Source organism: Synchiropus splendidus, chromosome 2 (assembly GCF_027744825.2).
Source record: "Synchiropus splendidus isolate RoL2022-P1 chromosome 2, RoL_Sspl_1.0, whole genome shotgun sequence".
NCBI lineage: Eukaryota > Metazoa > Chordata > Actinopteri > Syngnathiformes > Callionymidae > Synchiropus > Synchiropus splendidus.
Genome location: NC_071335.1, coordinates 19,634,785 through 19,662,593, shown reverse-complemented (window position 1 = coordinate 19,662,593; position 27,809 = coordinate 19,634,785). Strand labels below are relative to the sequence as shown.

Here is a 27,809-nt window from a genome sequence, read left to right as displayed (position 1 = left end):
TTTACATAGAGTCCGAATGGTCTCCCTCTTAGGGACCTCCTCCTTTACCAGTTCCCCATCACTGTTTCTTATTGCATGGATGTGGCTGTTTCTCAGGTGGGTTCTGTGCCCCTTAATTAAGTGATGGACATTACATGTGTTTTTGTTTGCCACCCCGAGATGGAGTCTCAGATGTTGTGACATGTCATTCATCGTGATCAATTCTGACCGTATTTCGTTCAAGTGGTGTTCGTCTTCCACAGATTTGCTGGGTTTAGTTTGTATATTGATGTATTCTATCATTAGGTCTTTGTATCTTTTATTCCGCTCTTGGTTCAAGGTTTTACTTTTATATTTAAAAAATGCTCTCAATCGTTCCTTCATGTTTTCCCAGAGGTCCGTCTTAGATTTGAAAAGGACCTCCAGGTTGCTCATTTTTTCTATTTCAGATTTGAGTTCTTCTACTGTGTTACTGTGGTTTAATATTTCAACATTGAGTTTCCAGTAACCTTTCCTTTCATCCTTTCCCAGTAGCAGACCTGTTTCTATGGTAAGATGGTCAGAATTGATCAGTGCTTTTGTTTTGTAGTACACAGGTTTGATGCTCTCAGAGACGTAAACGCGATCGATTCGTGTCTTAATGTTTCGGTCAAACCGTGTAAAATCAACTTTGTTTGGGTATAAAACTCTAAAAACATCTTTCAGGTTAGAATCCTCGCTCATTTGCCTCAAGGCTCTCCCCTCTCGCGACAGTCTCAGGGGTTTGACTGGGATTCTGTCTTCCATATCTGTGTACGCATTAAAATCTCCACACAAGACAGTGTCATACCCGACCGTCAGCAGCTCCTCCACTTTCTTAAAGATCCTGACCTTGGCGGCAGAGTCTGGAGGAGTGTAAACATTAATGATTCGGACTTTGTGGTTCAAATAAAAACAATCCACTAATAAAACTCTTCCAGGGATTATTTCTCTTAATCTTATAATCTCCCAGGTGTTCTTAAAAAATATCCCAACTCCATCGGCTTTATCACAGCCAATAGAGAGAACACAAGTTCCTTTAGTCCATAATGCGCACACTCTGTCTACATCCTCCCTGGTGGTGAGTCTTAGCTCCTGAGCACAGATAATGTCATGCTGCGTGTGTAGGAGAGCAGACATCTTACTATTTCGGTTCTCCTCGGACTTAATTCCTCTCAAGTTACAGGTCGCTACAGAGAGCACACCCATGATGATAAGAGAGTCGGATCATGTCTGGCGCAACTTCTTCTCCACGCTCATGTCTGCTGCTCCCGGTGCTCTCTCTCTTTTTACGCATACACTCACGTGCTCCGTGGGTTCTGCCACTGCTGTCTCGCGTCGTTCCTCTTTACTGCAGTCCTGGTCGGTGAGGGAGTCTCCGCTGTTGAGAGAATCTGACTCCTCACTTACCGAGTCGTACTTTCCATCATCTTCGCTGTCCGACTCGTCGGTGGTCGATGGAAGTTCCACCTCCGTAGCCTGGATTGACTGGCTCCGCTGACGCTCCGTTGCTACTGCTGCTCCACTGCCACTCGGGGAGGGGGTCGGGCGCTGCGGTGGGTCTCCTGAGGTCCCGCTCTGAGGCGTTCCAGCGAAGCTCCCTCTTCCACGTCCTCTTCCTCTCCCAGTCGTCGCCTGCATTGGCCGCGCAGTAGTTCCTCTCAGAGTGTTCTGCTTCGCAGGAGGAAAGGCTGGTGTGTCGGCGCCCTCTGGCGGAGATGTCGGTGCATTACGGGCAGTCTGTGCCGTTTCTGTCCTCTGTTTCTGGCTCTTGGCGATGTTACTGTACGACTTTGGACACTGGAAGTAAGTGTGTCCTCCTCCACACAGGCTACATTCCGCGGTCTTAGTGCACTCCTTGGCCTTGTGACCCAGACCTCCACACTTCCAGCACTTCACCTCTTGGCAGTCTTTGACCTGGTGTTCTGTACTGTTGCAGACGAAGCACTTGGTCACCTGACCGGGGTAGTAGATGCGTCCAGTGTATGGACCAAGAGAGACGGTGTTGGGGATCATGACGTAGTCAGATCCGAGGTTCTTCAGCTTCACTCGGTATTTCCTCACTCCATACCATATACCGAATTGATCAACGGGTTTGTATGGTCCGTCGAGGATAGTGCAAAATCTGCCAATAAAGGTGGACACGTCGTGGTCCGAGACCCTTCCGGTCCAAAACTTCACCACTATGTTCACGACGTCAATGGTGACAGATGAGTCCAGCTGCCAGGGTTTCCACTTCACGGACTCTGAGTTTTGCTTATATTTCTCCAAGAAACTTCTTAGTGGATGCTCTTGGAAGAAGCAAAGTTCAAATTCCCTCCTATTTGGGAGAGCAATGAAGGAGTAGACGTCAGCGGCTCTAAGCCATCCAGAGTCAAAAAGCAGCTCCCTGCCAACATAATCTCGGGAGGGCGGTTCACCCTCACCCATGTATTTCAGTCTCACCCAGTTCTGGGTGAAACGCTCGCCAAAGGACGCCATGTCCCTTGCCCAAACCAGGCTCGGCGTTATGTGAGTCCAAGCTGATATGTGTCTACTTAGTTAAATCCAAAACTCACAGAATAAGGTGCCCTCACAGGGCCAAGTGCTCAAACGGTTGCAGCTGTCAGTTAAAATCCTCCTTTGCCTCGGCCAGACATTTTTACGGTAACTGCAGCAGAGTCAGCCCTTGCCTCTGCCAGACATGCTTGCAGCTCAAACGTTGAAACCGAAGTACTCATGGCCAGAGTTGCCTCCAAATATAAAGCTGCATTACGGACGTGATCGAAGCCAGTCAGTGAGAAAAGGGTGGACTATGACGTCACTAGAAAGTTCATGCAAATCTCCTGGAAGTGAGACAGGGATCTCACTCGGACACTATGCCGTTATTCAGACAATGAGGTTGAACACGTACATGGCTACTACTCGTAAAACTACGACGATGATCGTCTGCATATCCCTGAATAAATATTCTTTCCAGTGTGACTGAGGGGACGGCATCATGGACGTTGCTGTCAATAGAATATGTCATCAGCGTGAAAATGAAGCACATATTGCATGTTATTTATACGTGGATATTGCGCATATAGCTCTTTATGTCTTCATTTTAGCTTCATATATATAAATAGATATATATTATTTTCCCACCAATCATCTTAACATCAGTATGTTACAAAGCAGTCATTAGTCATGGCGGTTTATGTACGTTTATTCATTCACGTATATTTACTGGGCTGTGGAAAGTGGAAATTTGACAAAAACGGCCATTAAGTACATTTGATCGATGAACTTCTCTCTAGTTGAAAGTGGGTGGCTCTGAAAAGAGCCTTTGTGGTGTTGGAGCCTTTACTTGGCTTTAGCAGGCTTCTCGGTCTTCTTGGGCAGCAGAACCGCCTGGATGTTGGGCAGGACGCCGCCCTGAGCGATGGTGACTCCTCCGAGCAGCTTGTTGAGCTCCTCGTCGTTGCGGACAGCCAGCTGCAGGTGGCGGGGGATGATCCTGGTCTTTTTGTTGTCGCGGGCGGCGTTTCCAGCCAACTCCAGGATCTCAGCAGTCAGATACTCCAGCACGGCCGCCAGGTAAACGGGGGCACCGGCACCGACACGCTGAGCATAGTTGCCCTTCCTGAGCAGCCTGTGGACACGACCGACCGGGAACTGGAGTCCGGCTCTGGAGGAGCGGGACTTGGCCTTGGCGCGGGACTTGCCGCCGGTTTTGCCTCTTCCACTCATGGTAGCTTAGAATTGAGTCGAACTCGAGATGTGATCGTGAGAGTAGGGCAGCGTCTATATAGGTCCGGGTATGGAGGGCGGTCCCAACTAAGCTTAAACTCTTTCCTCCAATGAAATATAGAGGTTGTAGCAGGGCCGATGTTGGAGGCGGAGTTAGTGACCAACAAGCGTTTTCTCTGAATTGGTATTCAAGAAGCAATGAATGAATGAATGAATGAGCAAGATTTTCGCCCGTAATAAGAGTTTATGGAGAATAAAGGCATCGAGTTGTTCCACACATGCGCGTGTTAATGCTGAAAAGCTAATTGGTCGGCGCCTTTCATGACTCTGTCTCAGTATTGAGGGGAGCAGTGATCTGACTGACCAGCTTCTTCACTGCGGTCTTGACACGAGCCTTGTTCTTCTCCACATCGTTATGCTGCAGCGGACAGAGGTTTCCTGATGGCGGCTAGTGACACGCGGACGTATGTCTAGACTGAGGCGCTGCAGAGAGCATGATGATCTTAAACATACAAGAGAACCGTGGAGAGTGAAGCCAGTTGCAGCTCCTCCAAGTAGCGACAGCGCTCCGCACTTGTGTTTTCTCTCTCCGTCTTCCAACAAGTAAAACAACAAGGTTGACCAAATGCCATACATCGCTGCAATCACAAGTGAAACTGTACACTTTTGTCTTCACTCTGAAGTCGTTGGCTCTTCCGACAGTGTCTCACTTTCATTCTTGGAGCCACATTTCTTCATCTCAGTTGGACCTGTCTCTCGGAATTATATCCTCTTTTGCGTTTTTTAAATCGCAATAATCAAGGAGCGCTTCATCCGAATCAGTGTGGCAAAGTTTATTTTCAAGATCCAAACCTCAGCTGGGATCGTGAGGCTGAATATTTCTCAGTACATTTACAGTACATTTGTCCACAAAGAGACGCACACAATGAAAAGATACCGAAACACGAGGATACGTGTTCTCTTATTTAGCAGTTGGTTTTGTATTTGAAAAAAATGGATGTTTACTCGCTGGCAAAGTATTACAAATTACAAAAGAGAACCTTCCCTGTGTATTCGTGCCAACCGTTTTTTAAGTGTAACATTTTCTTCACTCAGACATACTGTACAGGTATGTACCTCATTGCAGTAGCGCAATCACCAGTTTCTGTCTACAGTCCAGGGAGAACTCAACATATGCACATTTAACTACTCACTGACTAGTGATGGGTCTGACATGAGGCAGCAGACCAGAGTTTTATTTTAAATCACCCCAGAGGCTGAGTGGGGGGCTTTTGTTCACAACTGCACGTTCATACATTTCTCTTCCATGAAACGCTCAATTATACGATGTGGTGACTTTGAGCACATCAGATCCATATTTAATACACTTTGAAGACAGTTCGCAGTTTAACATTATCATGATCTATATTTCAGTAATGCATTTTGTATATTACCATTGATCACTGTGGAGTCATTTAAATTCAGTGGAGCGGAGAGTCAACATGATTGGGCCAGAGCTCAGTAATATAAAGTGAGTGGCTCTTAAAAGAGCCGTTGGTTTGTTGGATCAGGGTTATCTACTTTGACTTCTCGGTCTTCTTGGGCAGCAGAACCGCCTGGATGTTGGGCAGGACACCGCCCTGAGCGATGGTGACTCCTCCGAGCAACTTGTTGAGCTCCTCGTCGTTGCGGACAGCCAGCTGCAGGTGGCGGGGGATGATCCTGGTCTTTTTGTTGTCGCGGGCGGCGTTTCCTGCCAGCTCCAAGATCTCAGCGGTCAGATACTCAAGAACAGCCGCCAGGTAGACGGGGGCACCAGCACCGACACGCTCAGCATAGTTGCCTTTGCGAAGCAGCCTATGGACACGACCGACCGGGAACTGTAGTCCAGCTCTGGATGAACGTGACTTGGCCTTGGCACGAGCTTTTCCGGCGCCTTTACCTCTTCCAGACATTCTGACGTAAACGCTTCTAAGGACCTGAAGATGGATGGCTCAAGTTGTTCGTGGACTTGTATTTAAGCACATCCTGCTGCTCATTCATTGGTTAGCAGTTTCACTGATGCTCTTGTCCAATCAGCGTAGAGGATGACTCAACATTCTGCTGTCATGTTGCTCATTGGTTGATTCTTGACTGGACTGAATCGTGGCTGGGCATTTTGGATTTCGGCACATTATTGTTGTGTTTTTATGGCATTTTTTAATAAATTCTGTTACATCTGCCTTACTATGGTGTTATGTCTTTAAGCTATAAAAAGTTAGGATGTAAAGACTCATCTGGTAGATCGATGTATCGATTAATATCCCTACGATCCAACTAGATCGATGTGTGCATGTCGGCAAGTAAGCCATTGATTTATCAATGGAAATTATGCAATGCATGGAAGAGTTTATATAAATGTGTTTTTCTGCAAATTCACAACAATAAAGGCGTTAATCGTCACTCGATTGAGCCAATCTTTCTTTCACTGTGACATCACATCACACGGAGCGGATCCAGTCCCTCTAGCACTCCTCACTCAAAATAGGAGACCGCGTTGTTTGTTCATTAAAATGTGAGTAGTACTAGATGACTGCTCAAATGCTGCACCGCATTTTGACATCTGAATTGAGTCTTTACCTTGAATTGTGTCTTGACCATGTTGAAATATGACAGTATAGCAAAAAAAATAATGTAATTGTAATGTAATGTAATCATTTAATTGTTGACTACAGTATCCAGAATTATTTGATATTAATTCACTTATAAGAAGCAACAGGAGTCTAGGAAACTACACTGCACTAGTCTTGTATCCAGGTCATTATATCACTGTTACACAGCCAAGAATGTGTGGCTTAAAAGCTACACAGTCGATTTCAAGTCACATCGTTTTAATTAATCGTATTATTATAATCGAACCAATATCGTCCTTGAATCAAATCAGGAACCTGAAACCATAATGTGAATGAAATTGGTGTTAAAAGATTGTGTGCGCTACACATCAAATAAAAAGCGTGACCCTTGGAGGCACCTAATGAGGATGGAGGAGGAGAGCTGGGAGCATAGAGACACATTCTTTGCTGAATCTATTTGGATTTAGATGTGTATATAAGGTTTTACCTTAAAAAAAAAAAAAACATACAGAGGTTGTTAATTGTGCTTAATGTATTCTGGCTGTACTTTACAGAGTACTATCAAAATCCCGGTATATACTATTAAAGGCTCATGCAGCTATACATTAACAAAACATCAACGCAGAATTGCTATTTAGAGATTGTGGGTGGCTCTTAAAAGAGCCTTTGGGTTTACAATTGGTTCAACCGCCGAAGCCGTACAAAGTGCGGCCCTGCCTCTTGAGAGCGTAGACTACGTCCATGGCGGTCACGGTCTTCCTCTTGGCGTGCTCGGTGTAGGTGACCGCGTCACGGATCACGTTCTCCAAAAACACCTTGAGCACTCCGCGAGTCTCCTCGTAGATCAGACCAGAGATCCGCTTGACTCCGCCACGGCGAGCCAGTCGGCGGATAGCGGGCTTGGTGATGCCCTGAATGTTGTCGCGAAGAACCTTGCGGTGACGCTTGGCGCCTCCTTTTCCAAGTCCTTTTCCGCCCTTGCCTCTGCCAGACATCGTTATAGCTCAAGCGATTTGACCCGAAATACTGACTTGAAGTGGTCACACCCATTTTATATACCTTAGGCGGACGTGATCGAAACCACAATAGAGAACCGCCCAACCACTGACGTCATCATGTAATCAGGCGCCAACTGAAATACTGCTTTCCATTGTATTTGAAACAGATTTTGGATTTATTCGACTGTGCCGACTTTCACACAAAGTTGACATGATTAAGTTAACTTGTTTCTCAGCAAATGCCCATTTATTTTATAGACACAATCCAGGTGAAACCGAACTTACGTTAAAATATCTAACAGCGCTCCCACTCTTCATCGCCTCCCGTCACAGGAACAGCTTCTTCACCTCAGCCATCAGACTGTTAAATTTGTGATCAGCCTTTAAGTATATATTAAGTAAGTAGTAAGTATATATGTATATATTTATATTATTATTTATTATACTTGTTGGTATACATTATGTATATATTAATTTATTATATATTATATTTATTTCGAAGCACTTACCTAGTTGGTGGGACCCCCACTGACCATGGCAATAAATTCTATTGCGATTCGTATATAACAAAGTCAGGACACAAGAAAGGTTAGTTCACGTATGAGCTTTCGGAACGTCTTCAGAGGAAGTGGGTGGCTCTGATAAGAGCCGTTGGGTGTGAATTAATTTACTTAGAGCTGGTGTACTTGGTGACAGCCTTGGTTCCCTCGGACACGGCGTGCTTGGCCAGCTCACCAGGGAGGAGAAGACGCACGGCGGTCTGGATCTCCCGGGAAGAGATGGTGGAGCGCTTGTTGTAGTGAGCCAGGCGAGAAGCTTCTCCGGCGATGCGCTCGAAGATGTCGTTGACGAACGAATTCATGATGCTCATGGCCTTGGACGAGATGCCGGTGTCGGGGTGGACCTGCTTGAGCACCTTGTACACGTAGATGGCGTAGCTCTCCTTCCTGGTCCTCTTCTTCTTTTTGCCTCCTTTGCCGGCGGTCTTGGTCACGGCTTTCTTGGAGCCCTTCTTGGGCGCGGACTTGGCTGGTTCAGGCATGTCGATGCTGGACAGTAGCGAATGAGAGCAACTGGCGCAGCTCGCGCTCTTATAGCGGTAGAGCTGACACGACTGTGTGCCGTTGCCTCGTTCTGATTGGATGAAACGAAAAGTGGAGTCGAGGGCCATTGTGCTCGACTATACGGCGAGAATGTGGGTTTTTTTGCTCAGTGAACAAAAGGAAAGGTTCTTAAAAATACTGTCGCAATGAAAAATGGCTCTTTGCACAATCGCGTCATATTCCTGCAATAACATTATGAAAGTACACATTCTAGACTAGTTTCATTTGCTTTCCCTTGCCTTGATGAGGGAATATAATAGTTCTTTATATTTTGAAGAGACATCAAAACGGGTGAACGGCACTAGAACACATTTAACGCTTTCTGCCGTTCATATCTGCCTGCCTGTTAATTGGACGAATATATTAAACAACGGTTTATAATGTTTGAAGGATTTGTTTTAATATACAGTATACTATATAGATAAGTTTGGCAGTTTGGTTTACAATACCTTCTAATCGGACAAGAACGCAGCTTTCAGAGAAGGTGTGTGGCTCTGAAAAGAGCCGTTGTGAAGTCGAGGCGTGTGGGTTTAAGCTCTCTCTCCGCGGATGCGGCGGGCCAGCTGGATGTCTTTAGGCATGATGGTGACTCTCTTGGCGTGGATGGCGCACAGGTTGGTGTCCTCGAAGAGGCCGACCAGATAAGCCTCACTGGCCTCCTGAAGAGCCATAACGGCGGAGCTCTGGAAGCGCAGATCGGTCTTGAAGTCCTGCGCGATCTCACGGACCAGACGCTGGAAAGGCAGCTTGCGAATCAGCAGCTCGGTGGACTTCTGGTAGCGACGGATCTCTCTCAGAGCCACGGTGCCGGGCCTGTAACGGTGAGGCTTCTTGACTCCGCCGGTGGCAGGGGCGCTCTTGCGGGCGGCCTTGGTGGCCAGCTGCTTCCTGGGGGCTTTGCCTCCGGTGGACTTACGCGCTGTCTGCTTGGTTCTTGCCATTATTTCCGAATTATATCTTGGTAGATATTAAGGCTGATGGTGATGCAGCTCCGCTTTTAAGGAGAACGAGGCGGTGTCAGAACAGTGACGTAATTCCCAGACGTGGTCTGATTGGTGATTGAGTTTCGCTCACGCCTGCCCATTGGTGTGTGTTGTGCAAATGAATCCGGTATTCTTTGTCCTTTCTGGTCAATCGTGGTGAAGTTGAATGAGTTAGCTGTGTGACATCGTGAATATGTACGTGCTTTGTTTTATACTTTATATTACAACCTACTCATATTGTTTGGTAAACAATTAAACTCATATGAGGATCTTGGATGACAGGGATTCAAGTCTTTCATACATCTGAGACCATAATGACTTGTAAATCGGGCGATTCAAGTAATCAGAAAACTCTTCAGGAGACGTGGGTGGCTCTGAAAAGAGCCTTTTGAGGGGGAAGAGATTTGAACGTCTACTTCTTCTTGGGTGCTGCCTTCTTGGCTTTAGGCTTGGCGGCCTTCTTGACTGGAGTTTTCTTGGCTGCAGGCTTCTTAGCCGCCTTCTTGGGGCTCTTGGCGGGTTTCTTGGCAGCAGCTTTCTTGGGGCTCTTTGTCGCCACCTTCTTTGCTGCGGGCTTCTTGGCCGCCTTCTTCGGAGATTTCTTAGCGGCCGCCGGCTTCTTCGCTGGGCTCTTGGGCTTCTTGGCTGCTGCGGGTTTCTTGGCGGCGGCCTTCTTGGCTTTGGGAGCGGCTTTCTTGGCTTTTGGAGCTTCTTTCTTACTCATCTTGAAGGAGCCAGAAGCTCCAGTGCCTTTGGTCTGGGCCAGGGTTCCAGCAGTGACCAGCTTCTTCACGGCGGTCTTTACACGAGCCTTGTTCTTCTCCACATCGTATCCACCGGCGGCCAGAGCTTTCTTGATGGCGGCTAGTGACACACCGCTACGCTCCTTGGAGGCGGACACAGCCTTGACAATAAGCTCGCCGACGCTGGGGCCGCTCTTGGCGGGTTTTGTGCTCTTTTTCTTCTTGGCGGCCTTGGCCGGAGCGGCTGCTGATGCTGGGGCGACTTCTGCCATGGTCACAGTGCTTCTCTCTCAGACGTCTGTGTAGACTATACACGCTCCACTGTGTGGGATGCACTTAAACGCGTCATGAGAACCGTGGAGAGTGAAGGCAGCTGCAGCTCCCTGAGTAGCGCGACGCTGCTCCACACTTGTGCTTTCTCTTCGTCTTTCTAAGCGATAAATAACAACTCTGGGCAAATATAGAAGACTGTAAATGAACATATGTAATAGCGGACACATTTCAACACACAGACACTTAAATTTCTCCCCATACTTTTGTTAGAAATCGCCATAACTTCACCTCATCGCTGTAGTCAGCGATCATCCTCACGAACATCGTCCTCGTTTTTCTTCAATAAAACTAGTAAAACGAATGAAACCGTCACCAAACCGCGTTGTTCGTAGAGCAGACTCTTCTTTCCTTCCATCTAAATGTGGGTTTGGTGTATTTTCGTCACCCGTGTGTAATAACATGAGGTTCAAAACGCATAGCAAACACAACTTGCGGTGGCTGTTGATGTGACTTGAATGAGCTTTCCCAGGCAATCTACAACAAACGAAAGGATGGTCAATTAAATTACAAAAACAAAGAGAGAAGTAGAAAAGATATTCCACAAAAAAATCTAATCTACTTTCTGCATTCAGGTGATATAACTTTTTCAATTGTTGCTGCTTTACAATTGATTTATTCATTGATTGGATCGTAAGAAGGGTTTAAAACTTCCCTGTTGGATGATGAAGACGTGTATTGTGAAGCCGTTTTACATGTTTACATTATAAATAAAACAGTCATATACAAAAAAGGAAGAGCAATATCCTGAAATTATTAATTCACCTTTGGTTGTTTTCAAATCACAGTTCTTCACATGCCTTGCTCATATCAAAATACATTCAAATCCAAATACAATGCAGATCCAAATGTAATAAAGATGCCACATTATATATGACCTCACAGTGACAGCATCAGTAGTAGGTGCTGAGATTTTGTCATAATCAAGAGAATCAATTTCAGTGTCGTTAACTATTAAGTTTGATCATCAAAAACAAGGGATTGGGATGTTTCATTGAGTGACTGACTTGCTGACTGTAAAAAAATAAACGGCTTGACAGTGCAGAAACAAAAGCTTTGCTGTCGTTGGAGGTGGGTGGCTCTGAAAAGAGCCGTTTGGTTGCTTTAGTCATTTACTTGGCCTTGGCGGGCTTCTCCGGCAGCAGAACCACCTGGATGTTGGGCAGGACTCCACCCTGAGCGACGGCGACTCCTCCGTATTTTTGATGGCATCTCAATGTTTTTTTTTTAATTCTAGTTTCCTCATATTCCTAATATCTGGAACATCAGGCCTTTGTTTGAGTGGGTGGCTCTGAGAAGAGCCATTGGAGTTTACGTCTGTTCACTTAGAGCTGGTGTACTTGGTGACGGCCTTGGTTCCCTCGGACACGGCGTGCTTGGCCAGCTCACCGGGGAGGAGCAGGCGCACGGCGGTCTGGATCTCCCGGGAAGAGATGGTGGAGCGCTTGTTGTAGTGAGCCAGGCGAGAAGCTTCTCCAGCGATGCGCTCGAAGATGTCGTTGACGAACGAATTCATGATGCTCATGGCCTTGGACGAGATGCCGGTGTCGGGGTGGACCTGCTTGAGCACCTTGTACACGTAGATGGCGTAGCTCTCCTTCCTGGTCCTCTTCTTCTTTTTGCCTCCTTTGCCGGCGGTCTTGGTCACGGCTTTCTTGGAGCCCTTCTTGGGCGCGGACTTTGCTGGTTCAGGCATGTCGATGCTGGACGATAACTAATAGTATACAATAATAATAATCGAGAAACTGCGACTGATTTTATAGGAGGAGATGCAAATCACTGTCTCCCATTCCCCGAATTTGATTGGCTAAGCTGGGAAGTGGCGCGCAGGCTTTTGTTTCTATAAAGACCATCAGTCCTACTGCATTGTCTGGTCGTCGTGCAGTCGTTGCAAAACAACGTTGATCTGTGTCGACTTGATTTGCATCTTGCTACCTTATTACATCAACTGAGACGTTGTCTTCGTTGCAAATTGAGTTACAAGTTTGCTTCAAATGATGGGAAAGACAAAACCTCTTTATAAGCTTGAAAAACACTAAATTAAATTATGAAATACTACAAATATATACATTTTGGAAGTTGGACATCTAATTGATAAAAACACAAATGCACATCCCTTTAGGTGTATTATCATAAAGACATGTCATGTAGCGCCATTGCTTTTTCAACAAGGCTTTATCATGCCATGGCAAGGGCAAAACTCCTTTCTCCACATCTGAGTCTGCTCTACTTCTACCACTCTTCTACAGTGTGCTTATAAGGTATCTTAAGGATGAAATAAAATTGGGGCGATAATAATAATGGGTAAAAAAGAAACAGTAATAATGCTACCTTTTATCATTCAGAGACAAGCTGAGACACAGATGGCCAAAAATACCAGACCAAATATAAGAAAAGGAGAGTTGTCAAAACACCTTTAATCTTTAATGATATTTAATTTAATGATCAGAGCACGTTTCAACTCACATTCTCTCCTTCACATCTGGGCTGCCTAGACTCCTTGACACAATCAACTTTAGTCTTTGAAAACAAGGCAGACCATATGGGAGAGGACAATGACTTGAATGAGGACTTTGTTTTTTAAATCCTTATTTTAACAGTTATTCGATTAGTTCTTCCCACAGTGCAAGTAAGAAAGATTAAACATTCTGAAGAGATACATGACTCCATCTATTTAGACAAACATCAAATTAGAGTGAAATTATTGAGTTTTATCTATTAAAAATAAAGAGTCCCAGATTTTTTCATCATAGGACGACATCTTTGGTTTACTATGGCTACACATGTTGCGAAGTTCTTAAAGGCCCATTGATGCTCAAAGTTCCATACGGATCTGGATGCAAACGCAGTCTACTGTCTGTGCTCCGCGTTCATTTCGACCGTATTTCTGCACATTTACACAAACCTTACAGATGCGGATGAAACAGAGCAACACCACCAGAAACCATAGGGACAGTGTTGCTGTCACTACCCAATACATAGCTCTATTGAGACACTTAAACAATGGTGGAAATTCTCCATCCTCCAGTCGAGATTTACTGTAACAGCCTCACCAACCACTGCCTCCTATGATGCTGCCTCAGTTTCCTCTTGTACATGACCAATACGTCCTCAACTCCTCAAGACTTCTACAGTCACCATGTTTGTTTTGGAGTTTGTTCTTGTAAGCATTTCATCTGGGCTGCTCCTACTGGTGGATAAATAGAACAGCACAAAAAATGCATGGAAGCATGTGATCAGTGACAGCGACATTGTTTGGAAATGGACAGGTACAATTTCGCACATAAAGGCAGCATAAATGGGCCTTAAACCTGACTAAAGGCAGCATAAATGGGCCTTAAACCTGACTGTTCAAAAACGAAACGAAAATGAATCTGGCAATTACACATTATGTTCCAGAGCAGGACTTTAATTGAAGTTGAACATAGGACTTCATTGCAACACAGTTTGGCATGGATTAACCATGCCACATTTTTTAACCAGTACAGCTGTACAGACTACAAGGACTCACCAAAGAAATGTTATTTAATACGGAAATGTGATGTGTCACCTGTATGTTCTCATTCCCTATTGCTTTTCGAACCTGCTTGGCAATTCTGCTTTCCACCCCCCCATTTCAAAGCAGATGTTCAGCGATTCAAAAACAACACTACCAAAAATCTGTTCCAATTTAGATTAGTCGTCTCCAATACACGTGTGAAGAGAAACAGCTATGTGGACTTGGCGTCCACACAAACAATTCATGTTCCTCACATTAGGAAGACTCTGGTAAGCAGTCCTTGCTGCAGTTTTCTGTGAGGCTACACCTGTGGGTGGTGCCTTTTTACATGCTTTTTAAGGTTGCTGGGATCAGAAAACCTCCCTGGGCACAGTCGGCATGAGTACGGCCTCTCCCCGGTGTGGGTGTTTCGGTGGATCTTCAGGTTCCAGAACTGGGAGAACTTCTTGCCACATATATTACAGCCATAGGGTCTCTCGCCAGTGTGAGTCCTGAGGTGGGATTCCAAGTTGGCCGGTGATCTGAAAGCTTTGCCGCAGAAGCGGCACGCACAACCCCGTTTTGGGTGGACGACTTGCTGTGTGTCAATAAAACTCTCAGGAAGATTATTTTGGCCCCGTCCATGACAGGAAGCAGGGCTTTGGTTGTTTTTTTCTGGCACCTGTCCAGGGTTGGACTCATCGCACAAATCGATAACCGGAGGCAACACAATAGCTGTGGAGTGGCGGGAGCTTCTCGACTTCTCAGTGGCATGTCCAGGTTCGATCACTGGATCGGATGAGTGCGACGGCTGACTTGCGAAGATGTTTTCCTGACTGTATGCGGCGCCCCCATCATTCCACAGTGAAGCACGACCAAAGCTGACCTCTGCAAAGTTGTGGCGAGACACATCCAGCAACTGATGGACAGAAGACTGAGTGGTTCCATTCAACTGCAAATCTCCCCGGTGGTCATCTGTGCTGGACTCCACCAGTCCTGCTAAGACATTGACTGTATAATCACTTCAAATCACAACAGCCAGCAAAAAAAAGTACATATTTCAATAGTGAACACCAGAGAACACTAGAGAACACTTTCACATTGGTTGACATGTCGACAAATGTCGAGCTTTCTTATGAATGAGTGGGATAAAGACATCTAATCTAATCCAAGTTCCATGAGCTCACCCTCTTGTATGCTCTGGCTTGCGATAGCTGCTTCCTCATGCTCTACTTTGACAAGCATCAGATCTGGAATCACACTCTGCTGAAGCAAAAAAAAAGTTAGCTAAAATTCACATGCAGACAAGAGAACACGCACATGTGATGAAACATAGAGAGACCGGGCCCATGACCTTCATATTCCACAACTCTCTTAGAAGTTGGACTCTTGTGCAAAACAAGGCCAGTCCTGACAGCTGGTCTCATGAAACCTTCCTAATATTCTGTCACTTTGAGTCCCAAATTAGCGTTTGCTCTTCTCATCACATGACACACCTCTTGACATGAAGTTTGAACAGTGAAGAATCGCCACCAACCTCCTCTTTGTTGATTCTGCCGTTGGACCTGACACTCTGATTCCCTCTCTGTCCAGACGTCTCATGAGAACTTACTTCTACCACTCCTTCAGATGGACGGGGGAAAAAACGAATAGCATTATTATCAGTCACATGAGAACTTCAAACTGCGAACACACTGCCACACTCATCAAGATCCTGCATTCAACCAATAGGTCTCTTGATTAAACAAGTCAAAGATGAATACAAACAATTTTCTTCAACTGAAATCTGAAATATTGTTTCCCAAAAATGAAAAAAACATAAACCGGTTGTTTAATTTTTTTTTTTTTACACTATATATAGATAGATAGACAGACAGACAGATAGATATAATTATTACAATAATACAATACATAATAATACATTACTTGTTTATGTTTAAATATAATAGTTAACCAAATGTAGAGATGAGGAATTCAATGTTTCACGTCTCTGGTAGAAGCTACTGCAGGCTGCTCTGCCAGCTTTATTTAAGGGTTAAATTGAGCCGTCTGTCTGCTGTATCTAATGTTTCTTAACACTTTATTTTAACTATGGACACTTCTGGACACATTTCCTAGATGCTATTGAAGAAATATTAGAAATCATGAATAAATGATTATTTAGTCACATTCTATCCTCCAAATCATTAAACTGTCAGTCCTTTGTCTCGTGTGATAAAAAAAAAAAAAATCACAATTCTCACTCCTAAAATGGTTGTTTTCCATTGTGAACCAAGGCAGACGACCGTGTCAGAGAACCTATGAGGACCACTCCATCTAATAAAATAAACACAGGTCCTGAGACTCAGAGTCGACCAATGTCATTATCAAAGGTTCCATGTATTAAAAATAAGTTTAAAACTACGATGGTGAACCACCACACTCTCCACAACTGTGACATGCCAGTGTCAGCAGTCAAACGCAGCAGAGTTGGAGAGCGCGGCACGTCATTAGTCTCGCCATGTTCACGAGTGTAAGTCCAATCATAACAGCGTCCCACAAAAAGGACTAAGAATGGATAACAAAAGGATTGATCAACGTCACTCCAGACTGAGTGGTGTCAACACAACACGTGGACTTTGACACATGGCGACCAGGACCAATCACAGGGGACTACACCCCAAGATGGACTGAAAGTGTATGAAAAGGGTCAGGGACAGACAGTCTTAGTCTCACTACACCACCACCACTTGAGGTAAGGCTAAGTCAGGCGTGGTTGCAGATCCAGAGCTCTGAAAGGGTAATTAGAATCCTCTGTCAGGGATTAAATACATTTTGATTTTAGCTTGTTGGTTTTTTGGTAGTTACTCTCATGATTAAACGGACGCGTGGAAGATACACTGAAGGTGTATTTTCCTACATAAGTGATCGACCATCATTAATTGTCACTTCCGATCACAAAAAAGTGAGCAGTGATCGGAAGCACAAAACCCGATCGGAGCATCCTTAGTAGACACACTTTGGCAGAAACACAGCTGCTTCAACTAACCATCGTCTCCAATAAGTGTCACCTCTTGTTTCACGTTCTTTTCTGCGTTCTCTTCCTTCAACAGCAGCTGCCCCGGCTCCACCAGTTCCACATCGGAAGACTAGACAACAGATATTTAATTGGTGAGGCATTAGAATGATAAATATGAGCGATCTGGCTTACATCACATGGTAACTCTTCAGCGTTTATTCTCAGATTATGTACTAGCTTGAGCAGAAGTGATCATGATTTGGAATCAGGGTCTCTGTAAAAACAAATGCAGTAACTAAGACTTTCTAGTATTGAAAATAACTTTGAAAAGTACACTAAAGGGGGAGATTGCCTTCACACAATCGGCATGACACATGGTTCTTGGCGTTAGTTTTCTTATGGCAATGGAATTGAGAAGAGAGGTCAGCTCACCTTTTCCTGGGACTCACTGGACATCAAGTTGCTGATGTCTCCAGGTGTTCTTTCAGGCCACAAAACCACATTCATATGCAACTCCCTTCCTAAAAACAACAATCGAAAATGCACTGTATTGCTTAAGAACTTAACAACAACCGCGGCTCAGATTTCCGCAAACGAAACTGCAATATCGTTTACAACAAAGGTTGCTTTCAATGACTTGGTCAGCCTACCCGCAGGAGACGGTGAGGTCAGTCGGTGCCTGTCGTTGCAGTTCAGCTGCACCCGAGCCCGACCGCCGTTCAAGCTCTCCCGGAGCCTCCGCTCTGCGTTGCCCCGTGCCATCTTCAGCTCCAGAAGATGTAACTTTCTCTTTAAAGCCTTGTTTTCCCTCTGACACTGTGACATTTGCAAACTGACCACCGCGTAGTCGTCGTCCACCAGTTTGCAAATCTCCGCCACCGCCGCGTTAGCGAGCACCTCCATAATGGAGGCCAGCTGGGTCTGAAATGCCAGGCGGTTCGACATTGTTCCGCAGAGGTGGACTTCGCGTTACGAGAAGTCAGTTGTGGTCAAAAGTTCCTAAAAATGTCGCGGGGGGAGACTATATATTAGAGAGAACTGTTATATCACGAAAGCAGCTCGCTTCTTCTTCGTTGTGACGCTATAGGACCATCGTGGCGCGTTTCCGCCCCCTTCTGTCCAATTACATTATTACATCTTGAGAGTATCTCGTCATCTTGTGTGCTGCCCACCACCGGTTATTTTTTTCTTTAGTTGAATGTGCACTCATGGCCAAAAGTTTTGAGAACGTCACAAACATTAAATTTTCACAAAGTCTGTTCCTTCAGGGTTTTTAGGTGTGCCAGATGTTTCTATGGTATAATGACATACAATTAGAAGCATTTCACAAGTAACAAAAGCTTGCATGTTTTGTTCCCTTAGCCATTTTGTTATGACCTTTGCTTTATGGCAAGGTGCTCCATCATGCTGGAAAAGGCATTCTTCATCACCAAATTGCCCTGATGGTTGGGAAAGGTTGCTCTCGGAGGACGTTCTGGTACCATTCCTTTGTTGCTGTGTTTTTAGGCAATATTGTGAGAGAGCCCACTCAGAGAGCTTGCTCAAAAATGGCAGCAGGCATGTGTGAGTGCATCTGCACGCACAGTAAGGCGAAAACTTTTGGCGGAAGGCCTGGTGTCAAGCAGCACAGAAGCCACTTCTCTATACTGCAAAAACATCAGGGACAGACTGATATTCTGTTACAAGGACTTGACTTCTGAGGACTGGGGTAAAGTCATGGTACCAGAACGTCCTCCGAGAGCAACCTCTCCCAACCATCAGGGCAATTTGGTGATGAAGAATGCCTTTTCCAGCATGATGGAGCACCCTGCCATAAAGCAAAGGTCATAACAAAATGGCTAAGGGAACGAAACATTACGATTTTGGGCCCTTGGCCAGGAAACTCTCCAGATCTTAATCCCATTGAGAACTTGTGGTCATTCCTCAAGAGGCAGGTGGACAATCAAAAACCCACAAACTCTGACAAACTCCAAGCATTGATTATGCAAGAGTAGATGGCCATCAGTCAGGATTTGGTTCAGAAGTTGATCGACAGCATGCCATGGAGAATTGCGCACACTGCAAATACTGACCTATTGCATGTAACTCTCAATAAAAGCTTTTGATACTTGTGAAATGCTTCTAATTGTATGTCATTATACCATAAAAACATCTGGCAAACACCTAAAAACCCTGAAGGAACACACTTTGTGAAAATGTAATATTTGTGTCATTCTCAAAACTTTTGGCCATGACTGTAGTCTATTGCGAATACGTTCGTGATCCAAACTCGCGAGGTAGTGGATGTAGTTTTCTGTGTTCTCAGTGGGGAAAATCTCACAACACACATTTTGTTTCATTAATGTCTGTGTTTTCTGCATTTAATTTTAGTAGAACACTGATAACATTAATTGCATACATATTACATAAAAAAGGAGACAGTTACAGTAGAAACAGTAAAATAAAATAAAAATAAAATAAAAATAAAAACGTTACATTTACTTAATTCACAGCATGTTTCAGCTCAAATTCGACAGTTCACATTGCATGGCCTGCTACTGATATATTCAGTCCAATGAATTGGAGAGAAATAATGAAATCCATACAAAGCAAAATGTACATAAACACTCTTTCAACATGATTCAGAAGAACAGTATAAAAACTAATTATAGCTTTATCACACCACAGACTGTTTGAAAGTGTAAGCTGTCACATCAAACAACAATGCAGGAGTGCGGAAACACTGTCGGCTTTTGTCCACCACAAGAGTTTTCAGGGTAACTGTGCCAGTGTCTTGTCACTTCACTGAGCAAAGATCAGGGAAACCTGTCGACTTGGTTCAAGTAAAATACCTGGCAGACTAACAGATACAGTATGACAAGTCAAGATAAAAACGGTAATTAGCTTTCCAATAGTTCTTGACTCCAAACAAGAACACAGTGATAGCGGCTAAATGGCACTGAAAATTAATCCAGACATACTTCTAGACTGTGCCTATCTAATGAGGTTTCATGAAACAATGTCCTTATTTACTGAGCTCACTAGGTGGTGGCTTTAAAACACTGCGAGGCTTTATTACAAATAAACATTGCAAAGGCTGTTGAAATGCAAATATTTTAGAGCAGAGTGCCAAACAGTGGGCTCTGGAAACAAGGACACTATCACCTTCACCTTCATACGCCCATCAACCGTTAGGCACCAGCCAAGTCACAAGAATTCAAACCCGCGACTTCCTACATCAGAGTCACATTTTGTATTCATGAAAATAATAAACAACGATTGGCTACTAATCGGCTAGGATGTTCAAAAATAAACAGAGAAAAATGAATGTGTACAAAAAAAAAGACTTTTTTTAATGACAACATGATGAATCGAAATAAGCATTTAGACATGCACAGGGTTTTAATTCGGAAGTGGACAGAAATATTCAAGTTTGAGCAGCTCTGATGTTGACAATGCGAAGAGATGTGAAACCATAGAACTGGTGAATATAACACAAGCAAATTTTGGCCTTCTTTATCAATACATCTTAATTTGGTCTCCTGTCATATTTTCCATGCTACTATAAGCCACACTGGGATTGCTGACGGTGTCTACGAACGCTGCACATCTGGCTGAAGGACTGTCCACAGCGGCTGCAGCTGTACGGTTTCTCCTGCGTGTGGACAGTGCGGTGCCTCTTTAGATGGCTGGACGAGATAAAGCTCTTCCCACAAAGCGTGCACCGATATCGCCTCTCGCCGCTGTGGATGAGGAGGTGAACTCTGAGGTTATTGGGCTGGGCGAAACCCTTCCCGCAGTGGGGGCAGGTGTATGGTCTCTCCCCAGAGTGAACCCTCTGATGCAACTCCATGGATGCTGTGCTGGGGAAGACACGGCCGCAAACCTGACACAAAACTGGCTCCTTGGCAGTGATGGGCTGATATGGCTGAGCTGTTTGAGCGGCCGAGGCGGCAGTTGGTGCAGATGCAGCCGCGGCGGATAACTCAAAAGGAGCAGCAAAAGCTGCCATATCATGGCCATCAGCAGGGAAGATAATAGATGAAGGCTTGTCAAGACTTTCTCCACTTGATTGTGCCGGGAAAGACGATGAGGTGTGAGCCGGATCTGTTGCTCCTAAACCAAGCTGCGCGGCTGCATAAGCCGCACCAAGATGGGTGACTCTCTCTTGCATCCAGGCCATGTCTATACCCAAACCGTTGAGGCGATCACTCTCATCGCTGAAGACTTTGTCTTTAGCTGAACAATCAGGTTTAAGACCACCTTCTGGAGGAGTGATAGACTCCTTCTTAGGGTCCAGAACCCGCGGAGTGTTGCATGGCCGTTTAATAGTCCTACGCTTGACTGATGCTCTGCAGGTCAGGTCCATGGATGGATGTGAGGGAGAAGAGGAGGACTTTGCTGTGGACAGACTGGATCTGGTCTCCGGAAGGAAATCAGTTAAGGCAGATTGAGAGTTTGGCTCTGGAACTGTAGGAAATAATGATAAAGATCAATGATGACTATAAAAGCCAGGCAAAGATGAGACTAGAATAGCACATAGTGAGGGCAGACCTCCACCAAGCACCAATGTTTATTCACCCACACAGTGTCTTTTGTTCTTTTTCATCCATTATTACACCACAACTTTCCCCTTAACAAGCAGAGTGTGACGATTCCTTGGACAGTTTGGTGGAGTCAGATTCCAAGACATCTCCAAAATGCAATCTCCTGCTCCTTGCTTAGAGACAGAAGGTCCAAAGACTGATGAAAAAACTGCCACAATCACAACACCAACCCAGAAAGACGTCATCACATTTTTATTACTTACCAGTTGGAAGACCACAGTCCGCTGTGATGTTCACCTGCACCTTGAGATCCAGGTTGCACTCATCTCTCTCTTGTTTAACAACCACCCAACTTTGGTCCTGCACTTGCTGACAGACACAACACAACCAGAGCATGATATGATTTGCGTGAGTTGCAGAACTTGCTTAGAGATCTCACATCAGCTTTCTGCTTGGTGCTGGAGAAGTGCTTGCTTATGGGATGATCTTTTTTCTGAACTTTTAGCTTCGAGGTGGAATTCCAGACCTCTTCTTTGGGTGTCGCAGGAACAGCCGAGGAGTCCTTCTTGTCCAGCACTGAAGAAGAAAGATCATAAAATAATTTAGACTCAAATGAGCCTGTCAAACTTTCTTTGACAGGACACTCCTCTCTTTAAATACCAAAATAAATGTTGTTCTTATACTTGCATGAGGAAACATTATTTTATTTTTAACTGATAATTTAATATTATGCCGTTATTGTTTCATAGAAAATAAGATAAACTGAATATAAATTTGAATTTTCGGAGAATACATTGCTAATGACACAGGACACAATTTCAATAACAGTGCATTGCTTCACACATATGTTGCACACGTTAATTTATAAGTTGTTTTTGTTACGTGGCCTGACATGCTATGACGCACAGCCCTTTGACAGCTTCATCATGCTTCGACTGCTCACAGGCACATTCCACATCGCAGCATCGAACACGCTTCTACCTTCAAGTGGCTTCAAATGAGCCGTGTCTCTCTTCAGCTTCATCTGGTAACTCCACATCTTCACCTCCATCTCCCGGAGCTTCGACCGCAGGGCGTCGTTCTCTCTGTCACTCCTCTCCCGTTCCAGCTCCATCTGGGAGCGCAGCGCCGCGAAACCATCGTCCACCAGCTTGCAGATCTCTGCCACCGCAGAATTGGCCAGAATTTCGACAATGGAAGCGATCCGCGCGTGGAAGCTCACGCAGTCCGCCATCACCGGCAGCTGCTCGTCTGCGGTACAGCTCCCAGCCGGGCGACGACAATACCCGCCTACCTGTCAGTCGCTCCACGTTCTCGACTCTCAAATATTTCACAACGTCGCTGACTTGTAACGTCATGGCGTCACATAAAATAAAATACGATTTTCAGTTTTTTTTTTTTTTTAAAGGGCCCACATTTGAGTGAGATATACTTTTTATACTATACTAATGAAGCAATGCGTGAGTCACCCTTTAAAATATGACATATGAATTGTACACACACAAATATAGAAATAATATAGTAATGGGATTATTTATTCTTTCGTTTATTTATGTAATTATTATTTTATTTATGCATTTATTTATGATGTCATTTTGCACCTCATGGATGATCATCAGTGTAAATATTTCATCATCAACATCCCAGTCTTTGAGAGAGAGAGGAATTTATGGAGAGAGACCAGTCAATACATTTCATCTGTAAGCTTCTCTTAAAGAGTTCAGTCTTGTTTAGTTCTAGTTTCAGCAGCACACCGAAAGTTAAGATAATATGGGTGAAAAGGGTGGACAGCCAGGAACAATGGAGTGCAGAAGGTGGCAGGGTACAGCGACAAGAGCGATGGGCAGAAGAAACAAGGCTAAGAACTTACGTCAGAGTTCTGGAAGGATGAGGAATTGGGGGAAAGACAAAGCTGGGTGAGTCAAAGGGGTGGAAAAAGTTGCAAACCATAAAACACATTCAGTAGCTGGAGTTCATCATTTTAATCAAAGGCATATACCAAGACACTGGCGTAGTTACAAGGAGAAGGTTTGGCAATTTGACAGCAATTCCCAATTTTTAAACAGACACAATCAATTTGAGAGAAATTGGTAAACAAAGGTGCATTAACAATTTATCAAGCCTGTCATGTTGCTTCTACCAAGCAAAAAAAAAAATGTTTTAGACAAGTGACACAGTTCTGACACGTGAATACACTATACAAGTGGATAAGGGTCAAAGACAGTGAATCACAGTCACCACTTTCAAAGTTGTGTGACATATTAGTGAAGGATGACACAGAGGAGTTATGCCTCTAGTTTTGGATAAACGGAGCAGTTCCATCAAACTGAACCAAAAATGATTTGATAAGGTCACAGCTTTTGGACCATGAAACACCATCACATATATCCAAACAAAATAATCAAATTAAATGCATCACATGTACTAAACAATCACACAATAAAACATGCTGAAGTTACGCACATATGCAGCAGTTATATTTTACATTGGCATCAGCACTTTATTTTCTGTGAGAAATGCATTATTGATGCCCAATTTTGTTACAACAGCAACATCATTTTTGGCCAGCGCCAGACTATTTGTCACGCTTCCTTTAGTGTTTGATTTGCACATTTTGGAAAATGAATGTCATTATTTGTCATGAGAAAACATCACAAAACTCCTCTTTTATTCAGTTTCAAATAATTAATTCGTTGTAGTGATAGAAGAATGAATTGTAGTTACATTTCAACTTGATGTAGTGCGCGTGTGACGGTAATAATGAGAGGTCATCCTTGAACCAAGCGCTGAATAAATTAAACTATTAAAAGAGGCGCTTTGATTCTCATGCTCTTCCATGTTCCTCATGAGCAGCAATATTCACTTTAAATGTTTGTATGAGTCTAAAATCACAGCTAAAATCAAGTCCAGAGAGCAGGGCACTCATATCAGTGGTTGATGTGCACGCTCTGGTGGCGGACTAGATTGCCGAGTACAGAGAAGCTCTTTCCACACTTGGTGCAGCTGTATGGTCTTTCCCCGGTGTGAACAGCCTGGTGGACTTTCAGAGTGCACGACTGAGAGAATCTGCGCCCACAGACGTTACAGCTGAAAGGTTTCTCCCCCGTGTGCACGCTCATGTGCCTCTTGATATGACTGGACTGTGAGAAGCGTTTCCCGCACTGAGCACAGCTGAACGGCTTCTCACCCGTATGCACTCGCTGGTGGGTTTTAAGCTGGTGTTGGTGAGCAAAGGCCTTCATGCACAGCTGGCAGTGATAGACCCTCTCGCCAGAGTGGGCACGCTGGTGCAGCCGCAGGTCTCTGGAGCTGGAAAAGAAGCTGTTGCATTGAGTGCAACTCCACAACCGCTCTCTCGACGAGGCACCTGCACCGTCAGAGTGCAAAGCAGACGAACTCTCGCCACTTACAGGATACGAGTAAGACGAGGATCTATCTTCTAATCCAGCTTCTCTGTCTGTGGCACCTTTGTGACGAGCTGAGAGGGACAAGGCAATATCCGGAGACGAAAAGAGATCGTCGAAAGAGGAGGAGTCAAAGCTGCTGTTGTCGGCTTCAAGCTTTCCGCTATGTGCCACGTTATTCTCTCCATCCCTCCTGCTGTTCACACACACTATTTTAGGGGCAGAGCCCAAACACTGCTCGGCCGTGTCAGCTTCAGACCACCCCAGTGATGTATCAAATTTCATACTGGTTGATTCTGCTGCCTCCCTCCAGAAATCATTCTCTCTGTCTGAAGGCTCTCGTTCTGCAGCAGTCCTGAATTTACCAGGAACACCCTCCTGTTCCTCAGCACTTTCTCCTCCATCTTTGGTCAGGTCTGCCACATCTCTGAGGCTTAGCTCGGGGGCCGGACCGTAGTGATTCAACATGGAACCGTCCTCATCTCCCTCATCTGTCATTGGCTGCTGTTCCTCGATTCGGGGCGACACATTGGTTGCAGGGAGGTTTCTGTCTACCTGAGGGCGTTGGTGGCTCTCAGCAGCATCACAGGGATTCGATGGTGCAACTAGGAAAGTAAGCAATTACACCATCAAAAAGATGAGAACAGGAAGATTTTTTTCCTCAATCACACATTGTTTGTGTGTGTATCTCAATTTACTGCCGCTTTGCATTGTCACAGCATTGTTTTAGTATAAAGTAAGAAGTAACATCTCAGTGGAAACTACAAAACAGAGAAAATGATACAAATTCCCCTCTATATTGCCCATAAACATTTTTTATTCAGTGTGGATAATGCCACTCTGGAATAACAATCATATATTTTGGTGTTCATTTTTCTGGCTCACTGTTTTTCAGGGCATGTATTGGCATATATTGTGTCTACAGGAAGAAGATGGATTTGGTGTTGTCCACCCACAGTAAAGAGGAATGGAGCCTTTCTTTCAGAAAAGTAATTGCGGAACATTACGTATTGCCCTACTTTAACCTTTAAAACAAGGCAGAAACAGAAAGAGTATTTGACTGGGATTTAAAAATGACACTTACAGTTTTCCATTTCACTTCGGTTGCTTAGGGGTCTCTGATAGTCATCCAACATACTGCACTGTTGTAGCTCTTCTTCAACACTTTCTTTTTTGACTGACACCATTGACTACAAGAGGAAAACAAAAAACATTATTTAATTATTAAAAACAAGTATTCAGTCGTAGGGAACAGTGGAAGTTGCAGCAAATGTATGACATTTCATAGATTGGATTTCACAGGTATTGTGAAATGTTACGTGGTACTTCACTGCAGCAGAGGCTAACTGAAAGTTATAAGACAAAGCTTTCATACCGTTACTTGCTGGGGAATGAGAGATGAAGAATCTTCATTTTGGTGTTCTGTTCACAGATAAAAACAGAAGTTGGTAAGAGAAGATTGAATTGAACCGTAAAACATAATAAAATACAAAGTAATAAGGACAATGTTGTTGATCAGTGGCGTTTGTACAGCGATGGTTAAAAATAGTTGGCAAGTAATCTCAAACCAAGCACAGGTAAGTATAAAAATGGAAAGTAGTCCAGAATTAGACGTTATCTGAAGGGAGTTCTCTCGTGAAGAAAATATATATGGCTACAGTGGTCAAATTCAAATAAGGCAATTAACACTATTTAAACCGGGTATTACATTAAAATGGTAGATACATATTTAAAAATTGAATTATACAAGCGTAGTAGCGTCGCTTACCTTTCCGGCTGCATGTGACCACCACCTGCGGTGAACCATCGGCTTGGACTTCCAGAAGCCGCAGCTTGCTCTTCAGAGCTAAATTCTCGCGCTGGCTTCGGGATATCTCCAACCGGAGACTAGCAAAACCTTCGTCGACCAGCTGGCAGATCTCAGCCACCGCCGAGTTAGCCAACACCTCCATAATGGATGCGAGCTGAGCCTGGAAGTGAAACGCCATCACGTCCAAACTCCAACCGAGTCGAGTCTCGATCACCCCAATAACCTAACAGTTGTAATCCAGAATCTTCGCGATTTTTCTATGTTTGGGACGTATAAATACTTCAGCAGCTCGGAGACATAGCGGCAGAGGAAGTTGTATTGTGTTTACTTCCGGTTACAAAGTGAAGTAGTAATCCACCAATTATTTCTGCTAGAGGGAAATACCTTCTTCTTCTTCTTCTTCTTCTTCTTCTTCTTCTTCTTATTATTATTATTATTATTATCTAAAATCAACACAATAATCATATTGACACTCATTGGCACTGTTTTAATGGAGCCTCCATGCTATCTCTACCTTGTAAAGGATGTGTCATCTTCCTGACTTCCTAAGTGGAGCTGCAGAGCAAAATCTAGAAGCCGGAGCTTAACTTCAAATACACACCATGGTCCCGTCACGTCTATGCTTATGTCTTACAATGAGGAAATGCCTTACATGACAAATGATATGACATGTGTATGAGCATTGTATAACATGGCTTCATTATAAATTAATTCAAGTTTATTTCAATCCTTATTGTTACATTATATGCAAAGCCGACAATATTTTGTTTTACATTTCACAGAAATCAAAAAGTCATTTCCACATTTTTTCAGACAGTGGTTGTGTGTAAGCTTGAGTCTATAGGAGGTCCTTCATGTTGTGTTTCTACGTTCAAGTTTATATTTTCTTCAGGTTTTTCATTTCCTTTGTCAGTGAGTTCCATTACTACTGCAGCAAGTCCTCATCCTCCCTATTCACTCTCACCCTATTCATATCCCCATTTATCACATCCGGGAACCTTCCTGAATGTCTCACTTCATTGTCAGCATTCCTTAACCGACGTGTTCCAGTCAGTTTCATCTCCACATGTCCAAATAATCCTCCCTAATGTATTAAATAACCCTCTGCTTGAGCTGTCCCTCTCACATACTAATTTC

The 27,809-nt window shown here is 44.2% G+C and overlaps 9 protein-coding genes across 13 annotated transcripts; all 9 read right to left on the bottom strand.

Annotated features, from left to right (window-relative positions):
- Positions 1–3,243: 3,243 nt before the first annotated feature.
- LOC128754864 (histone H2A-like) lies at positions 3,244–3,729 on the bottom strand. The gene has a single exon (XM_053857811.1). It carries the CDS (start codon positions 3,706–3,708, stop codon positions 3,322–3,324), a length of 387 nt encoding a protein of 128 aa, XP_053713786.1. The 5' UTR covers positions 3,709–3,729; the 3' UTR covers positions 3,244–3,321.
- A 1,028-nt stretch (positions 3,730–4,757) lies between these two features.
- Positions 4,758–5,651, bottom strand: LOC128754853 (histone H2A type 2-B). The gene has a single exon (XM_053857800.1). The coding sequence runs from the start codon at positions 5,640–5,642 to the stop codon at positions 5,265–5,267; it is 378 nt and encodes a 125-aa protein (XP_053713775.1). The 5' UTR covers positions 5,643–5,651; the 3' UTR covers positions 4,758–5,264.
- Positions 5,652–6,982: 1,331 nt separating this feature from the next.
- LOC128754836 (uncharacterized) lies at positions 6,983–9,341 on the bottom strand. The gene is given in 2 exon segments (XM_053857778.1): positions 6,983–7,325; positions 9,013–9,341. Coding segments are annotated over 2 exon segments (672 nt in total).
- On the bottom strand, positions 7,965–8,360 carry LOC128754866 (histone H2B 1/2). The gene has a single exon (XM_053857813.1). The coding sequence runs from the start codon at positions 8,337–8,339 to the stop codon at positions 7,965–7,967; it is 375 nt and encodes a 124-aa protein (XP_053713788.1). The 5' UTR covers positions 8,340–8,360.
- A 440-nt stretch (positions 9,342–9,781) lies between the features above and the next one.
- LOC128754843 (histone H1-like) lies at positions 9,782–10,412 on the bottom strand. The gene has a single exon (XM_053857786.1). It carries the CDS (start codon positions 10,396–10,398, stop codon positions 9,796–9,798), a length of 603 nt encoding a protein of 200 aa, XP_053713761.1. The 5' UTR covers positions 10,399–10,412; the 3' UTR covers positions 9,782–9,795.
- Positions 10,413–11,777: 1,365 nt separating this feature from the next.
- Positions 11,778–12,152, bottom strand: LOC128753792 (histone H2B 1/2). Its single transcript, XM_053855875.1, has one exon. The coding sequence runs from the start codon at positions 12,150–12,152 to the stop codon at positions 11,778–11,780; it is 375 nt and encodes a 124-aa protein (XP_053711850.1).
- Positions 12,153–13,856: 1,704 nt separating this feature from the next.
- Positions 13,857–18,006, bottom strand: LOC128754909 (zinc finger protein 436-like). Of its 4 annotated transcripts, none has more exons than XM_053857895.1 (6): positions 17,583–18,006; positions 17,365–17,453; positions 16,963–17,062; positions 15,472–15,557; positions 15,122–15,200; positions 13,857–14,933 (listed from the first exon to the last, which is right to left on the bottom strand). In XM_053857895.1, exons 1-6 carry the CDS (start codon positions 17,875–17,877, stop codon positions 14,257–14,259), a joined length of 1,326 nt encoding a protein of 441 aa, XP_053713870.1. In that variant the 5' UTR covers positions 17,878–18,006; the 3' UTR covers positions 13,857–14,256. The 4 variants fall into 4 exon arrangements, with proteins under 4 accessions (XP_053713870.1, XP_053713872.1, XP_053713873.1 ...); XM_053857897.1 differs by having other exon boundaries at positions 13,857–14,930; XM_053857898.1 differs by having other exon boundaries at positions 15,122–15,197.
- Positions 18,007–19,331: 1,325 nt separating this feature from the next.
- Positions 19,332–22,758, bottom strand: LOC128754908 (zinc finger protein ZFP2-like). Of its 2 annotated transcripts, none has more exons than XM_053857893.1 (4): positions 22,440–22,758; positions 21,898–22,034; positions 21,722–21,827; positions 19,332–21,381 (listed from the first exon to the last, which is right to left on the bottom strand). In XM_053857893.1, exons 1-4 carry the CDS (start codon positions 22,690–22,692, stop codon positions 20,474–20,476), a joined length of 1,404 nt encoding a protein of 467 aa, XP_053713868.1. In that variant the 5' UTR covers positions 22,693–22,758; the 3' UTR covers positions 19,332–20,473. The 2 variants fall into 2 exon arrangements, with proteins under 2 accessions (XP_053713868.1, XP_053713869.1); XM_053857894.1 differs by having other exon boundaries at positions 21,284–21,631.
- A 559-nt stretch (positions 22,759–23,317) lies between these two features.
- Positions 23,318–26,979, bottom strand: LOC128754907 (zinc finger protein 235-like). The gene is made up of 4 exons (XM_053857892.1): positions 26,631–26,979; positions 26,238–26,284; positions 25,947–26,052; positions 23,318–25,467 (listed from the first exon to the last, which is right to left on the bottom strand). The coding sequence occupies exons 1-4, from the start codon at positions 26,848–26,850 to the stop codon at positions 24,386–24,388; spliced, it is 1,455 nt and encodes a 484-aa protein (XP_053713867.1). The 5' UTR covers positions 26,851–26,979; the 3' UTR covers positions 23,318–24,385.
- Positions 26,980–27,809: the final 830 nt, after the last annotated feature.

What these genes read in the sequence shown, in the direction of transcription:
- LOC128754864 (XM_053857811.1), bottom strand. Translation starts at nt 3,708, where the DNA reads ATGAGTGGAAGAGGCAAAACCGGCGGCAAGTCCCGCGCCAAGGCCAAG.
- LOC128754853 (XM_053857800.1), bottom strand. Translation starts at nt 5,642, where the DNA reads ATGTCTGGAAGAGGTAAAGGCGCCGGAAAAGCTCGTGCCAAGGCCAAG.
- LOC128754866 (XM_053857813.1), bottom strand. Translation starts at nt 8,339, where the DNA reads ATGCCTGAACCAGCCAAGTCCGCGCCCAAGAAGGGCTCCAAGAAAGCC.
- LOC128754843 (XM_053857786.1), bottom strand. Translation starts at nt 10,398, where the DNA reads ATGGCAGAAGTCGCCCCAGCATCAGCAGCCGCTCCGGCCAAGGCCGCC.
- LOC128753792 (XM_053855875.1), bottom strand. Translation starts at nt 12,152, where the DNA reads ATGCCTGAACCAGCAAAGTCCGCGCCCAAGAAGGGCTCCAAGAAAGCC.
- LOC128754909 (XM_053857895.1), bottom strand. Translation starts at nt 17,877, where the DNA reads ATGTCGAACCGCCTGGCATTTCAGACCCAGCTGGCCTCCATTATGGAG. An exon ending in GCAGAATCAACAAAGAGGAG is followed by an intron (nt 15,201 to 15,471) that starts GTTGGTGGCGAT and finishes TTTTTGCTTCAG; the next exon opens with CAGAGTGTGATTCCAGATCT. An exon ending in AAGCCAGAGCATACAAGAGG is followed by an intron (nt 14,934 to 15,121) that starts GTGAGCTCATGG and finishes TCAATGTCTTAG; the next exon opens with CAGGACTGGTGGAGTCCAGC.
- LOC128754908 (XM_053857893.1), bottom strand. Translation starts at nt 22,692, where the DNA reads ATGGCGGACTGCGTGAGCTTCCACGCGCGGATCGCTTCCATTGTCGAA. An exon ending in TCATTTGAAGCCACTTGAAG is followed by an intron (nt 22,035 to 22,439) that starts GTAGAAGCGTGT and finishes TTTCTTCTTCAG; the next exon opens with TGCTGGACAAGAAGGACTCC. An exon ending in GGACTGTGGTCTTCCAACTG is followed by an intron (nt 21,382 to 21,721) that starts GTAAGTAATAAA and finishes TATTTCCTACAG; the next exon opens with TTCCAGAGCCAAACTCTCAA.
- LOC128754907 (XM_053857892.1), bottom strand. Translation starts at nt 26,850, where the DNA reads ATGGCGTTTCACTTCCAGGCTCAGCTCGCATCCATTATGGAGGTGTTG. An exon ending in TCATTCCCCAGCAAGTAACG is followed by an intron (nt 26,053 to 26,237) that starts GTATGAAAGCTT and finishes TTCCTCTTGTAG; the next exon opens with TCAATGGTGTCAGTCAAAAA. An exon ending in CCGAAGTGAAATGGAAAACT is followed by an intron (nt 25,468 to 25,946) that starts GTAAGTGTCATT and finishes TTACTTTCCTAG; the next exon opens with TTGCACCATCGAATCCCTGT.